The sequence below is a fragment of the Elgaria multicarinata genome, chromosome 14, assembly GCF_023053635.1.
Source record: "Elgaria multicarinata webbii isolate HBS135686 ecotype San Diego chromosome 14, rElgMul1.1.pri, whole genome shotgun sequence".
In the NCBI taxonomy this organism is placed as follows: Eukaryota; Metazoa; Chordata; class Lepidosauria; order Squamata; family Anguidae; genus Elgaria; species Elgaria multicarinata.
The window spans coordinates 25,587,353-25,600,623 of NC_086184.1; the positions used below are offsets into that span (position 1 = coordinate 25,587,353).

The following is a 13,271-nucleotide window of genomic DNA, read 5'->3' on the forward strand; positions in this document are numbered from 1 at the left end:
GCTACCTAGTTAAAGAGATGGAGAGAGGAGAGAGCCCCAGAGTGCCACCACAGCTGAAATAATGAACAAATGAAACCGAGGAAACTGCTTTATATTAGGTTTTATCTGCCTGGCCCCTAAGATCATTTTCAGGGGCCCTCCTCCTGGTGCCCACACCAAATAAAGTGAGGTGGGTGTCTAGTCAAGACGGCTTTTTCAGTTGTGGCACCTGGATTATGGGATGTTATCCCCAAAGAAGCTCGCCTGAGACCCCATGTCATGGTCTTTTCAGCGCCAGTTCAAGACCTTTTTAGGATACAATCCTACACATGGTTAGGCAGAAGAAAAGGGCTGTATACTGGCTGGAGAATGTTGGGAGTTGGAGGACTTTTTTCTGTCCAAACATGCATAGAATTGCACCCTTTTCCCTCCAGGCATTTTAATCCTCCAGCTTTTGTTCTTTTAAAATCGGTTGTTGCGTTTTTACATCTTCATACTGCTGCTGTTTTTTACTTTGGTTTTATACTGTAGTTTTAAACTTTTTAAAGTTCTGTATATTGGGGCTGTTCACACAACACACCAACCCGCACTCAGAGGTTGAGTGTAGGCTGTTTCGGAATGGGGTTATTGGTTGAACCGTGGGTTGCCATGTTGTCTGAACGCAGTATATATTAGCTGTTGTATACAAGTGTTAATACATTATTATTATTACATTTATATACCGCCCTATAGCCGAAGCTCTCATTGAGCTTTGCTCATTGAGATTTAGCCTGTTCCTAATCAGTTCTGATTTAGTTTTTAAGTGATGTTATGTGTGACTGAAGCTGGTATTTTCTACCAAAATGTTTCACATTTTAAAATCTATCTATATAATAAAAATTTAAGCTCTAAAAAATTAATTTTTAGATTTTTTAAATATTTAAATCTATAAAACTTATCAAGTGGATGTAATACTTGTGGTTGTCTGTTTTGTTTTTGGAAAATAAAATTTAACTATTACACGTTTGTTTCTCTCTCCTTTCCTGCTTTCTTTTCTCTTTTTATCCAGGCTAAATTGCCCAATTTGAAGGAAGTGGATGTCCGCTATACAGAAGCGTGGTGAAATCTCTCGTGCTGAATTTGTAGCTTTTGTGGAGGAGGAGGAGGAGGAGGAGGAGGTGTGAAGAAAGATATTTGAAACAATAAAAAAAAGCAGAGAACTAAACTTTTGGCTTCTACTTCTAGAGAGCAGCAAGTTCTGAGGACTTCGATTTTAGGAGCTGTGTTTGTGAGGTAGCGGAGTGTGGCTTTGCGTGTGGGAGGGGGAACTGAGCATGTCCGGACCCCACCGAGTTCTTTCCGCTTCGTACTCTGAAATTCGACATCGTCTAAATTAAAGGGGAGTGGGGGGGGGGAAGCAAGACTGTGTAGCTGCAAGAAAATTAGGAGAAAAGGGGGGGCATCTGTCTGGATTTTCATTTGCTTTTTGTGTGCGTGTGTGTGTGATTTTTAAATGCTATGTGGAAAGAAAGAAAGAAAGAAAAATACACGAGAACATAACGCCAGTTTTTCCTAGTTTTCCTTGAATGGACCCTCTGCCTTTAGGTGCTTTTCCATCTTTCCCGCTCTTAAAAAAAGAAAGAGAAATCAAGAGAAGAAAAATTAAACTCACGTGATTTTCACATCTCGCTCTGTTCTTTTGACCGTTATGCAAAGTAATTTTGTTGTACATACAATTTACATAATGCACCTATTTAAGACAATGGCTCACAAACAACAGGTCTGGGACCTGTGTCTCTTATTTATGAATTGTTCATTCTTTTATCTTGTTTGTTTGTTTGTTTCATTTTGTTTCGCATATAGTACTGTATAAACTAGTTCGCCGTCTTACTGATTTTTTGTTTTGTTTTTTTAAAAAAACAACCACAACAGAAAACCTTCTTTGAATAATGGACTTTTGGACATGCCTTCCTGTATTACATAGTTTCTGTCATATCCTTCAGCCCGCCGCATTTCTGATTTACAAATGCCTCAAGCTTTGTTCAGACAGAGGAAACCGTATGCATATAAATACATTTATATTATACATACAAAAGTGAAAAGAGGGTTGGGGGGTTGGGAATAGGTTGGGAATTACCCAAGTTATACTTTAAAACTGTGCCAGGGTTAGGAAGTTAGGAGTGGCAAAGAAGCCACCTATTATAATTGTTATTCTTCTTTTTAAAAAAAAAAAAAAAAAATGTTAGATAAAAGAAAAACTTGAGTTTCAGATAAAACTTAAGTTGAGCTGTCAAGGTATGCCTGTCTGTTTTTTGTTTACGTCCAATATTTCAACGGCAAGTACTTCCACATAGCAACTTTCCTGTCATTTCCCCACCCACAGAGCACTTCTTTTCAAAAGATGGAGGCACACCCTCTTTGCTGTGATGGGTGTCTAAGGGCTCATCTACACCAAGCAGGATATTCCACTATGAAAGCAGTATATAAAAGGCAGGAGCCACACGACTGCTTTATAGCGGTATTGAAGTGCACTGACAACTGTTGGGGCGCATTGACACATGCCATATACCGCTATATCCTGCTTGGTGTGGCTCCTGCCTTTTATATAGCACTTTCATAGTGGAATATCCTCCTTGGTGTAGATGAGCCCTAAGTCCCAACCTGAAGATATAACCACTATCCATTTCCTGATCCTCGTACAATTACTGAGAAAAAATATATGATACAAATCCACCCCCACAAACCCCAGTGTGTTTTCTTTTATAAATATGCTTTTGGATTATTATTATTATTATTACTATTATTATTATTTTCACAATAAGCAATCTTTGGATGGAGCAGCTTTTTTTTTTAAAATAAAAAAAGCAAAAGTTTTATTTTTTTTCTTTTCTTTTCGAGTTTAACAGATGTTTTTCAGTTCTTTTTGCACCTCAAGATTTAGCATCCAGGCAATGTAATTTTTATACATATATATAAATATATATATAAATATAAATATATATATTTAATCGTATTCAATGGGAAGCAAAGCTTTTGCTGTTCTGGTTGTCTTTGGTTGTGTTTTTTTAAAAAATTTGTTGATAGGTAGCTTATTCATACTTTGAGTCTCCATCTTCTGACTCTTCACATCGACAAAAACGGTTGTTTCAAGTCTTAATTCATATAGTGTGATAGGTTTATTTTTTGTTTTGGGGTGTGTTTTTTTCCCTGCCTTATATCCCAAGCTGTCTGATAAACTCAGTGAGGGAAGAAAAGAAAAAGAAAAGAAAAAGGAGATAAAACTTATGCCAACATTTTATCCTTAGCACTGTTGCTTTTACCGATGGATTACTACTACTGTTCTGTAGCTGTGTATAAAAAGAAAAAAGAAAAAAAAAGATGTGAAATAATTTCAGGCAAAAAAAATAAACTGTAAGTGAATATCTTTTAGTGGCGTGCATTGTCCGTTCTTTTCTTTTTAAGTGCTTTGTGGGCCGTTTGCTATTGAAGGATGGTCCAGGGAGTAGTTTGAAGGCCCGTGACGCAGTTCCAAAGCAAAGCCTGGCCTAAATTAATAATAATAATAATAATAATAATAATAATAATAATAATAATAATATATTTATTTATTTCTTACCCGCCTCTCCCTTTGGATCAAGGCGGGGAACAACATTACAACAAGAATCAATACATCTTAAAAATTCTTGATTTTACATTGATCTGGGTAGGACTGCTGGAAAAGGCTAGTCTTTAAAGCTGCCTTAAAATCACACCGAGAGTTAATTTTACGAATCTCCTCCGGCAGGCCATTCCACAATCTGGGGGCGACAGAAGAAAAGATCCTCTGGGAAACTGATGTCAGCCTAGTTTTAGCTGACTGAAGTAAGTTCACCCCAGAGGACCTGAGTGTGTGGGGCGGACTATATGGGAGAAGGCAATCCCGCAGGTAACCTGGACCCAAACTGTTTAGGGCTTTAAAGGTAATGACCAACACTTTGTACTTTGCCCGGAAACTAATTGGCAGCCAGTGGAGTGATTTTAATGTTGGGATAATATGCTCACCCCTAGATGTACTGGTGACCAACAAATATGACGGTCGCAGCAAAGCAAAAACAAGCTGTCAACGTTGTTTGCCAGAGGTGCCTGTTTGCCTTCCTTTCTTTCCGCGTCTTTCTATTCCTCTCCATGGCTAAATCCCTTTCACGGGGCTTGAGTGGCCCTGATCCATCTGGGGAGGAAGTAGGATCATAGCCATATCCTACATCCACAAAACAGCCATGATTCACAGCCCCTTAACAAACTCCTCTTATAGTTCCCCCAGACCTGTACACCTCAGAAATGGTCATGCGTTAGGGTGACAGTTAAAGCTGCAGGTGCCCTGCCCTCTTTTAAATCTGGTCACTCTAGTATAGCTCCTGCAGCTTTAACTGTTGTGATGAAGAGGGAATTTCACCAGGTTCTCCATATATACCAATGACACCTGCTGGAATTCCCTTTTCTATGCAACTGTTAAAGATACAGGAGCCCTGTCCTCCTTTCCATATGGTCACCCTAGTCATGCCCTCACTAGAGGAATCCTCAGAGGAAGAAGTCGAGCCTCCAGAAACCAGGGGCACACTGGTCGCTGGCACCAGACCAGGAGGAGCCTGGGCCTTCGGGGGAAATGGCTCTGGGTCCTTCCTTGTCAGTGGGAGGGGACTCTGACTCTGGAGCAGATACGGAGCAACCTCCTGACCTCTAGGAATGTTGTCGCCTCAAGCGACAAGCCAGTAGGCCTCCTGTCCTGTAAGAACACTTACAAAGATGGTCTCCTCAGGAGAAAGCCACTCCATTTGAGTAGGGCTCTGGCCAGAGAGCTCTGATGGACAGCAGCTGAGGCTGGGTGGGGCTCAGCAGCCTTCGTGATTAAAAGCCTTCAGTCAGCGCTTGCTAGTAACAAGGTTTCCTGTTTTGTTTTATTACCTGGTTTCCTGCTTGAAACCCTGTGCTAGGCTCAGAATACTAGAATTGGAAGGGGCCCAAAAGGCCATTGAGTCCAACCCCCTGCTTGGACTCCTGCTTGACTCTGCTACTGGATTGTGTTGCTGCCTTGCTGTGCTTTGACCCTTTGCATGTTTGGCTGCTCCTGCTCTGCCTGAACTCCCTTGAACAGAAACCTTTCTGCTGGAACATTGGCCTGGGTTATTAATTGGCTGTATAACTGCTACAGCCAACACTGGACAGAAAGAAGAGGTAAGGAATCATTCCCCAGAGCCTGAAAGCTGTAGTTAATGGTTATAGTGGTGGTGGTGGTAGTAGTAGTAGAGAAAGAGACCTACCCAACCTGCCAACTAGGCTCCCGTAGATCTTGCAGAAGGGAATTGTCTCCCACCCACCTAGCACAATCCCAAGTGTCCTTGTTGATGATGGACAGCTCAGCCAGTAGCAGGAGTTGTGAAAAGGTTCTGTTGTTTGTCTCCCCTTGCCCCCGTTAGCAACTTGTTTCAACAAACCATACCCTATTTTGTCAAAACATGCCAGAGCAAACCATGGTTTATGAGATCTTACAGACTGGGCTGGTTTGCATGGGAGCAAACCAGCCTTCAGGTATGCAGTGGTTCCCAGCCTGTTGGCCTCCAGGTCTTTTTGGACTGCAATGCCCAGGATTCTGACCATTAGTAATGTTGGCTGGGGTGATGGGAACTGAAGTCCGAAACACTTGGAGGGAAGCTGGTTTAGGGCTTTGTTGGTCAAAATAGGGAGTTTGAATTGTCCCAAACCAAATTGGTATCCAATGTAGTTCTTTTAAGTATTGGCGAGTTGTGTTCCCTGTTACTAGTAGCTGCTGTCTTTTGCAGAGGGGATATATAGCTTGGCATCTGTTGAGAAGCCACGCCTGGCAGGGCCTCACTGGCAAGAGCCCCCTTGATTTGCTCTTCCTCTTCCCCATTGCAACCTAATTATTTGCCTGCCTCTCTCTGACCTGGACAACGGTGATGGTCAGAAGGAGGAGCAGCAGCAGATGACCCTGCCTGTTTACTCACTGGCTTTCTGCCTGTCCAGCAAGCAATACTAGCTGGTAGCAATGATAGCACAGAATATTACAAGCAATACCAGCTGGTGACAATGCTGGTGAGAAGACAGACAGGGGATGCCATTGAGGGTGTCTTGCCCAAGGGACCTCAAAAACCTGGAGTCAACACTAGTCTTTTGCACCACAGCACTTAATGGGAACCCTTGAGAACCTGATACTCTTGCTTTATTGCCTTCTGTTTCTTGGCCATGCAAGAATGTGACAGAATGTTGGATGAATTGGACCGGATGTTTAATACAGAGCGAGCACAATTAATAGGATATTCGCCACAGATCATTACTTAGCACTTCAAAGTTACCGTAGTAACACAATTAAACTCGAGTTTCTCTTGATTGTGAGTTTATTCACAAGAGACAACACTCTGGTGACAAGCTGTTTACAATATATACCTTCTCTAACTCTTTTAAAGTTCTGTTTCAATATACTATTGTGGACATGACTATCTCATTTTCTGACATGTTCTGGGGGCATGTTTATAATATGTAGACTCAAGGGCCGTGATTTAGAAGCACCAAGTGCATACACATTCCAAACTAACACCCCCAAAATGAAATCATGCACAAATTCTACTCTTTGAATGTTGTCAGATTTCACATTTGAGATCCAACATTGAGCTGTACTTTTAAAAACTTCACGCTTGTTGGTGAATGATAAGGCAACAACGTTCCATAAATTTAAGGTTTGTCTTTGTTTACTATACGTCTATAATGTCTACTTAGAGGTAAATCCCATTAAGTTCAGTGGGGCTTGCTCCAAGGTAAGTGAGCGTAGGATTGCAACTTTGGAGGATTAATTTGAATTTCTGCATGATAATTTCTCCCCCAAAAAGCTTTAGTTTAATTCCACTTGTCTACGTTAGATTGCATGATCCTTGGGGCAGGGGCTTGTCTACTTTGCCTTTTAACCTTTATGAAGGACCATGTGTGCTGATGGGATGTTGGTGGCTGAGATTGGAGTTCTCAAGCATCTCAGGTTTATCTCTGCCTATTACACATCTGAGCTCAGCTTTGATTCCATGTAGAATCTCAGTTTTGGTAAAGCTTATTTTAATTAGCTTGCGAAGTGCTTTGACTAGCAAAGTGGATTTCCAGCAGCAAGAGGTGGTTCTGATGTAGGGAAACATGTAAACACAACTTCCAGTTGGCGTTCTCTGGTAGTTCAGTCCCTACAGGATTTTAACATCTCTTTAAAAACGGGTATCATTTCAATTTTCAGTAGGGGAAAGCAGAGAGATGCAAGGATGTCCTACAAGATCTAAACCGTGACATGCAAAGTTATTTGTTCTACATCCAACTTTTATTTTTCATTTTTTTAGGGAAGGGGACTTGTGTTTTTGGCATGCACACCTTGTAACCAGACCCAATGAACTGTTTTTAAAAGTAGTCATTCATGGCAGGTGTTCCTGACCAATATCTGGGGCTTAGTTGATGGGGCGTTCTGTGTTACCTGAGACCCTTCCCAGATGACATTCTCATCAAGACTGAAGACGTTATGGTTCAAACCATCCTTTTGGTGTATTGGATGTCTGGATTTGTTCCCTGACCTACTTATTTTCATCAGCTTCCCTGTTGCTATTTGGTTTTCTTATATTTGTTGTTGCTTTCTGTTTTTCAGATGAGTTTCTTTTACAGTTTTTGATTAGTATATTATTGGATTTTTAATTATTTTTAAAATCTTGTCATAAGGCACCTTGAGTGCTTCATACTGAGGCAGATAGAAATGGTTTTAATACCAAATCCATCTGTCAATTACTGGATTGAATCCCAAGGGCAGAACAAAATCATAAAAGATCCAATCAGTCATAGAAAATATCAGCAAAGTTGATAAGTCAATATACACCTAGTTAAGATAATTACGCTGACATGATAACAGCAATAGACAAAACATATCTTACAGATCCCCCACCCCCAGTGCAGCTGTCATTGAAATAACTGAAGATGCGTGATTTGTCTGAGGCTGCAATCTTACGCCAGGAGTGTGCAACTAGTTTTAGGTAGGAGGCCAAATTGCCCCACACTGGGCCCTCCACAGATCAAATGATGCCAGTGGGTGCGGTCCACTGACATCATAGCCCCACCCATTTTGCTTCTCTCCGTGCTCGGAGAAGTAAAGAGTTCCATGCATCTTGGAGCATGAAGAAAGGGACGGCTGGCACAGGGAAGTGCTGCTGCTTGCCCCAGCAATGGCCAAGTCTTGGTCACCATGGCAATAGGATTTGCCATGGGAAGAGCATCAGATACAGACACTGGCAAGTACCTCACCACTGGCTTGTCCACTGCTACCTCCAGTCTGAGTCAATGGGAGATTCCTCCAGGAAGTAAGGCCTGGAGGTCAAGGTCTGCCCCCTGAAGGAATCGAAGGAAACTCCGCAGGCCGAATGTGTGACCTCCGTGGGCCAGATTAGGCTGGTTCCCCATCCCTGCTGTATCTGGGAGTAAGTCCCATTGAATTCAGTGAAGCTTGCTTCAGTCTAGACATGCGTAGTATTGCACTGTTAATCATCCAAAAAGAGGGGTGGGGGAAGCAGATCTTATAAAACAGTGCTATTAATCGGACCCCCTAGGAATCTTTTCCTGGGAACTTTTCATAATGGACAGTATAAAACGTCATGAACTACATGTTGACCATGAACACATAGGTCTAGGGGTATAAAATATTCTTCAATAATCAGAAGAGGCTTGATCTGCCTAAATTCACGGGATTGAAGCGGAGATCCTAGTGATATAGGGTGGGATACAAATGTTTTAAACAAATAAATAAATTGCACCCCTGTATTTGCATCAGCTCTCAAGCACAGCCTGTATAGAGCAACATCTTCTATATAGAAATGTCTTCCTGCAAGGATTGCCACACCTTGGGGTACTGTGCACAGCACTGCACAAGATGGCCCTGCAGCTCCACCAGGCTCTATTTTTGAACAAAGCAAGGGGGCAGAGAGAGAGAGGGAGAGAGGGAGAGAGGGAGAGAGAGAGGGAGAGAGAGAGAGGGAGAGAGAGAGAGGGAGAGAGAGAGAGGGAGAGGGAGAGGGAGAGGGAGAGGGAGAGGGAGAGGGAGGTCACACAAGAGGTTAGCCCCGTTTCATCCTCCAAGGCAAGGACATCCGTGTTGCCATAGCGATGGAAACTTCACCCAGGTTTCCGTGGCGCTTGCTTGGCTGTCAAGGAAACCGATGCAAGTGACAATGCAGGCATTGGCCTTCTGGCACAAATCTGGAGCTACGAGGCCAAAGGGCTCTTTCTTACCGCTTCCCATTCACGGGAGTGAACCGGAAAGCCGAGCAGCCTTCACCCATAACTCCAAGCCGTTTAGAAATTGGCGTGCTTTGCAACTGAAATCTCTTATACCCTTAAATCCCCATTGACCAGAGCACATACACAAGAAGGCAGTGCCACCTCGAGGTTTTCATGGGTCCATGAGCAAGACACCCTCCATGCCCGCTCCCTCTGTGAGTCTACCTTCTCACTATCATTGTCATCAGCTGTTGTTGCTCCTCTTATCGTTGCTGCTTTGACAGGCCGAGAGCCAGGGAGCAAGCAGGCCGTGGCAGCTCTTCCTCGTCCTTTTCCTCCCCACCACGGTTGCTAGGGCCAAGAGCGAGAGGCCAGTGAGCAAGCAGGTTGCAATGGGAAAGACCAAGAGGAAATCCAAGGGGCTCTTCCCTGGCTGTGCCCAACCAGGCCTACCCATGGCGCCAGCCCTGCATAGAATCATAGAATAGCAGAGTTGGAAGGGGCCTACAAGGCCATCGAGTCCACCTGACAGATGGTTGTCCAGCTGCCTCTTGAATGCCTCTAGTGTGGGAGAGCCCACAATCTCCCTAAGTAACTGATTCCATTGTCGTACTGCTCTGACAGTCAGGAAGTTTTGCCTGATGTCCAGCTGGAATCTGGCTTCCTTTAACTTGAGCCCGTTATTCCGTGTCCTGCACTCTGGGAGGATCGAGACGAGATCCTGGCCCTCCTCTGTGTGACAACCTTTCAAGTATTTGAAGAGTGCTCTCATGTCTCCCCTCGATCTTCTCTTCTCCAGGCTAAACATGCCCAGTTCTTTCCATCTCTCTTCATAGGGCTTTGTTTCCAGACCCCTGATCATCCTGGTTGCCCTCCCCTGAACACGCTCCAGCTTGTCTGCGTCCTTCTGGAATTGTGGAGCGCAGAACTGCATGTAGGCTGCTGTGTGCAAGTAGGGCCTTGGATGTATGGAGGCCACGGTTGGGTTCAGCAATCACGTTCCTGATTCTTTTCCCACTCCACGTGTTCCTTTGCAGGGTCAATTACCATCTCCTCTGAACTCTTGTACTGGTGTGATCTGATGCCTATTTATTTAAAACATTTCTTAGCGCCTTTCAGGCCGGAAGCCTTCTGTGTTTTAAAACACAGATGTGTTTTAAAATTGTTTCTACCTCCATGAATGTTTGGTTTTGCTTTTAGTATTTTTTTATATATATTAGTCTTTATTGTTTTAAACTGTGTTTGTGGCTACTCTGAATTTTTATTTTATTGTATTTCATTGGATTTTATTGTGTGTGTGTGTTTTGTATTTGTGTCTGTCTCCTTGAGAGCTTCAGCTAAAGATTCAAGTTGAATGAATAAGTGGATAATTTTACATCGTGATCATTCAGAGAACAATGCTATTGTGTGGCCTTATAGAAAGAATGTAAATAAATATAAATAAAATCTAGGAGGCAAAATCTTTGCCTCCTAGATTTGAAATTTCGGGCTTGCAATTTGGATTTTTATGTCAAAATTTAATCCCAAAACTAAAGATTTGAGTCAAAACTTGACTCAAAATTCAATATATAACTCCTGTTTTGGTTTTCCCATTACCCACCCATCCTGACATCTATTCTAGGTATATTTCTTGATTCATTGAGGGCATAATTCTGTGCGTGATTAGAGGCGCAAGGGGAATCCGACAACTCCCAGCATTTCACAGCCAGACTTTTTACTGGGCCTTTAACGAATGAGTGAAGTATGAGATTAAATGCTATTGCCTGTCAGCTGTCAGATTCTAGCAAATATTGATTGCTTTAAATCTGATGCTGTCAAAATGTTGACTATTATTTCAGAGCTATCAGTTATCAAATGCTGATTAAGATTTGCAGAGTGTTTTGTTTCAACTATTAATTTGTATATCAGGATCAGAATATACAGAAAACTGGCGGTGGGGACGGGAGAAATCCTTCAGCAACGTTCAAATTAAGTTCATTTACTAGAATGCCATCTCTGGAGGAATCAGAAAATTACTCCTTCCAATTGCCTGACTCAGAATAAGAATTCAACCTTAACCAAGGCAAAAACTTATTATCGTAGCTTAAAATTAGAAAATCCAGATATTAAATTAAGTATGTGTGTGGAGAGGGATTCTCTCTCAATACTCACAACAGTTTCATTTAGAAAAGTGTGTGTGTGTTTTAAAGGCTTAGATTTTGGAGCAACAATTCTTTTAACTTTCTTTGATAGCAAGCTGATAGGGAAGATTTTATGTATGTAAGTTTTATCTTTCGTTATGGTCTATGGGCTTCTTTAGATTAAAGAGAAATTGTGTTATCTTACTGACACTTTGCTTCCTGCTTCTCTTCTGCAATTGTAATGAGCTGAATTACACAGGAGAGGGGCGACCATGTGATCTGTAACTGAAAATTTCCCTGCTCATATTCTCGAATGGGACAGCACCCTCTAGTGGGTGTTTTGTAGTGCAACTTCAGCTGTAGAATGGTGGAAATCCCAAGTTAATTCAGGATTTCCTTGTTATTTTTTTAATGGAATAGTAGTAGTAGTAGTAGTAGTAGTAATATAAATAAATATATTTCTTACCCGCCTCTCCCTCTGGATCGAGGCGGGGAACAACACTAAATATGATATAATACATAAAATTAGTTAAGAGTATATAAAACCAATACAATATTAAAATAACAATCACAGCATCTTAAAATTCTTAGGTTTAAAATAACCGGGGGAAGGAGTAGGGGATGTGCAAGAGGCTCACCATGCTGTCAAAATGACTTGCAAACTTCCTTGAGTGGCCAGTCACGAGCGTGCTATAAATCACTTTCTTAAAGAAACCCAATATTTAGGTATAAAAACTGAAAATCGTAATTTTAAACTTAAGTTTGAAACCTGTATTGCTGGCTTTAATAATTATTTTTATGTTATCGGCTTGACTCTATTGCCTTAACCAAGCCTCATAGAATTATAGAATAGTAGAGTTGGAAGGGGCCTATAAGGCCATCGAGTCCAACCCCCTGCTCAATGCAGGAATCCACCCTAAAGCATACCTGACAGATGGTTGTCCAGCTGCCTCTTGAATGCATCTAGTATGGGAGAGCCCACAACCTCCCTAGGTAACTGGTTCCATTGTCGTACTGCTCTAACAGTCAGGAAGTTTTTTCCTGATGTCCAGCCGGAATCTGGCTTCCTGTAACTTGAGCCCGTTACTCCGTGTCCTGCACTCTGGGATGATTGAGAAGAGATTCTGGCCCTCCTCTGTGTGACAACCTTTTAAGTATTTGAACATCCTGACTTAAGTTTTAGAAAGCAATCATATGGTCTCTGGGAGAACATTCAGTGGATGTAGGATTGCTTGTACAACCCCTCTGAGGTCGGAGACAATGCTCCAACCTCAAAAGGGTGGTGGTGGTTCAGAGATCTAATCCCTCCCCTCCAGAGCCGAGGCAGAAAGAACTGCCACTTGGAGCTTCAAGAATTTTGTGGTAAGCGGCAGTTACTGCAGCCAAAACTCTCCTCATGGCCTGAGTTCGATCCCACCAGAAGCTGGTTCTCAGGCAGCCAGCTCAGGTCGACTCAGCCTTCCAGCCTTCCAAGGTCAGTAAAATGAGTACCCAGCTAGCTGGGGGAAAGGTAACTGCGACTGGGGAAGGCAATGGCAAACCACCCCGCTACAAAGTCTGCCAAGAAAATGTCAGCGACCCTGCTACAAAGTCTGCCCCGCTACAAAGTCTGCCGAGAAAATGTCAGCGAAAGCAGGCGTCCCTCTAGGAGTCAGCAATGACTCAAGTGCTTTGCAGGAGAGGTTCCTTTCCTTTCCTTGCAAATTATCAGAACTTGTCCTGCTCACAACCCTGAACGTGAGCGGGAGCGCATTTTGCTGAACTTGCAATTGTGTTTGAACAATGCATATATATCTTTTAATGCGCATCTTAAACTGTACAATGTGCATAAAAACATGCATTTTTATGCTTTGGTCCATGGAGGAAAATGCACATTTTTGGAAACTAGACATGGGAAATGCATACTTCCCC

General features: G+C 42.5%; 1 protein-coding gene across 3 annotated transcripts in view; it reads left to right on the top strand.

Moving 5' to 3' along the window:
* The window catches only part of CMIP (c-Maf inducing protein), a 605,118-nt gene extending 601,733 nt beyond the window's left edge, over window positions 1-3,385 (top strand). For 2 of the 3 annotated variants that reach the window (XR_010026126.1, XR_010026125.1), the window contains 2 exons: window positions 1,028-2,390; window positions 2,606-3,385. Coding sequence is in view for 1 of the 3 variants with exons in the window: in XM_063141221.1 (XP_062997291.1) it covers window positions 1,028-1,081 (54 nt within the window). In the remaining 2 variants the exon portion in view is untranslated. Of the gene's footprint in view, window positions 1-1,027 lie in introns of all 3 variants that reach the window. The other variant, XM_063141221.1, reaches the window with a different exon arrangement.
* The last annotated feature ends 9,886 nt before the right edge of the window (window positions 3,386-13,271 follow it).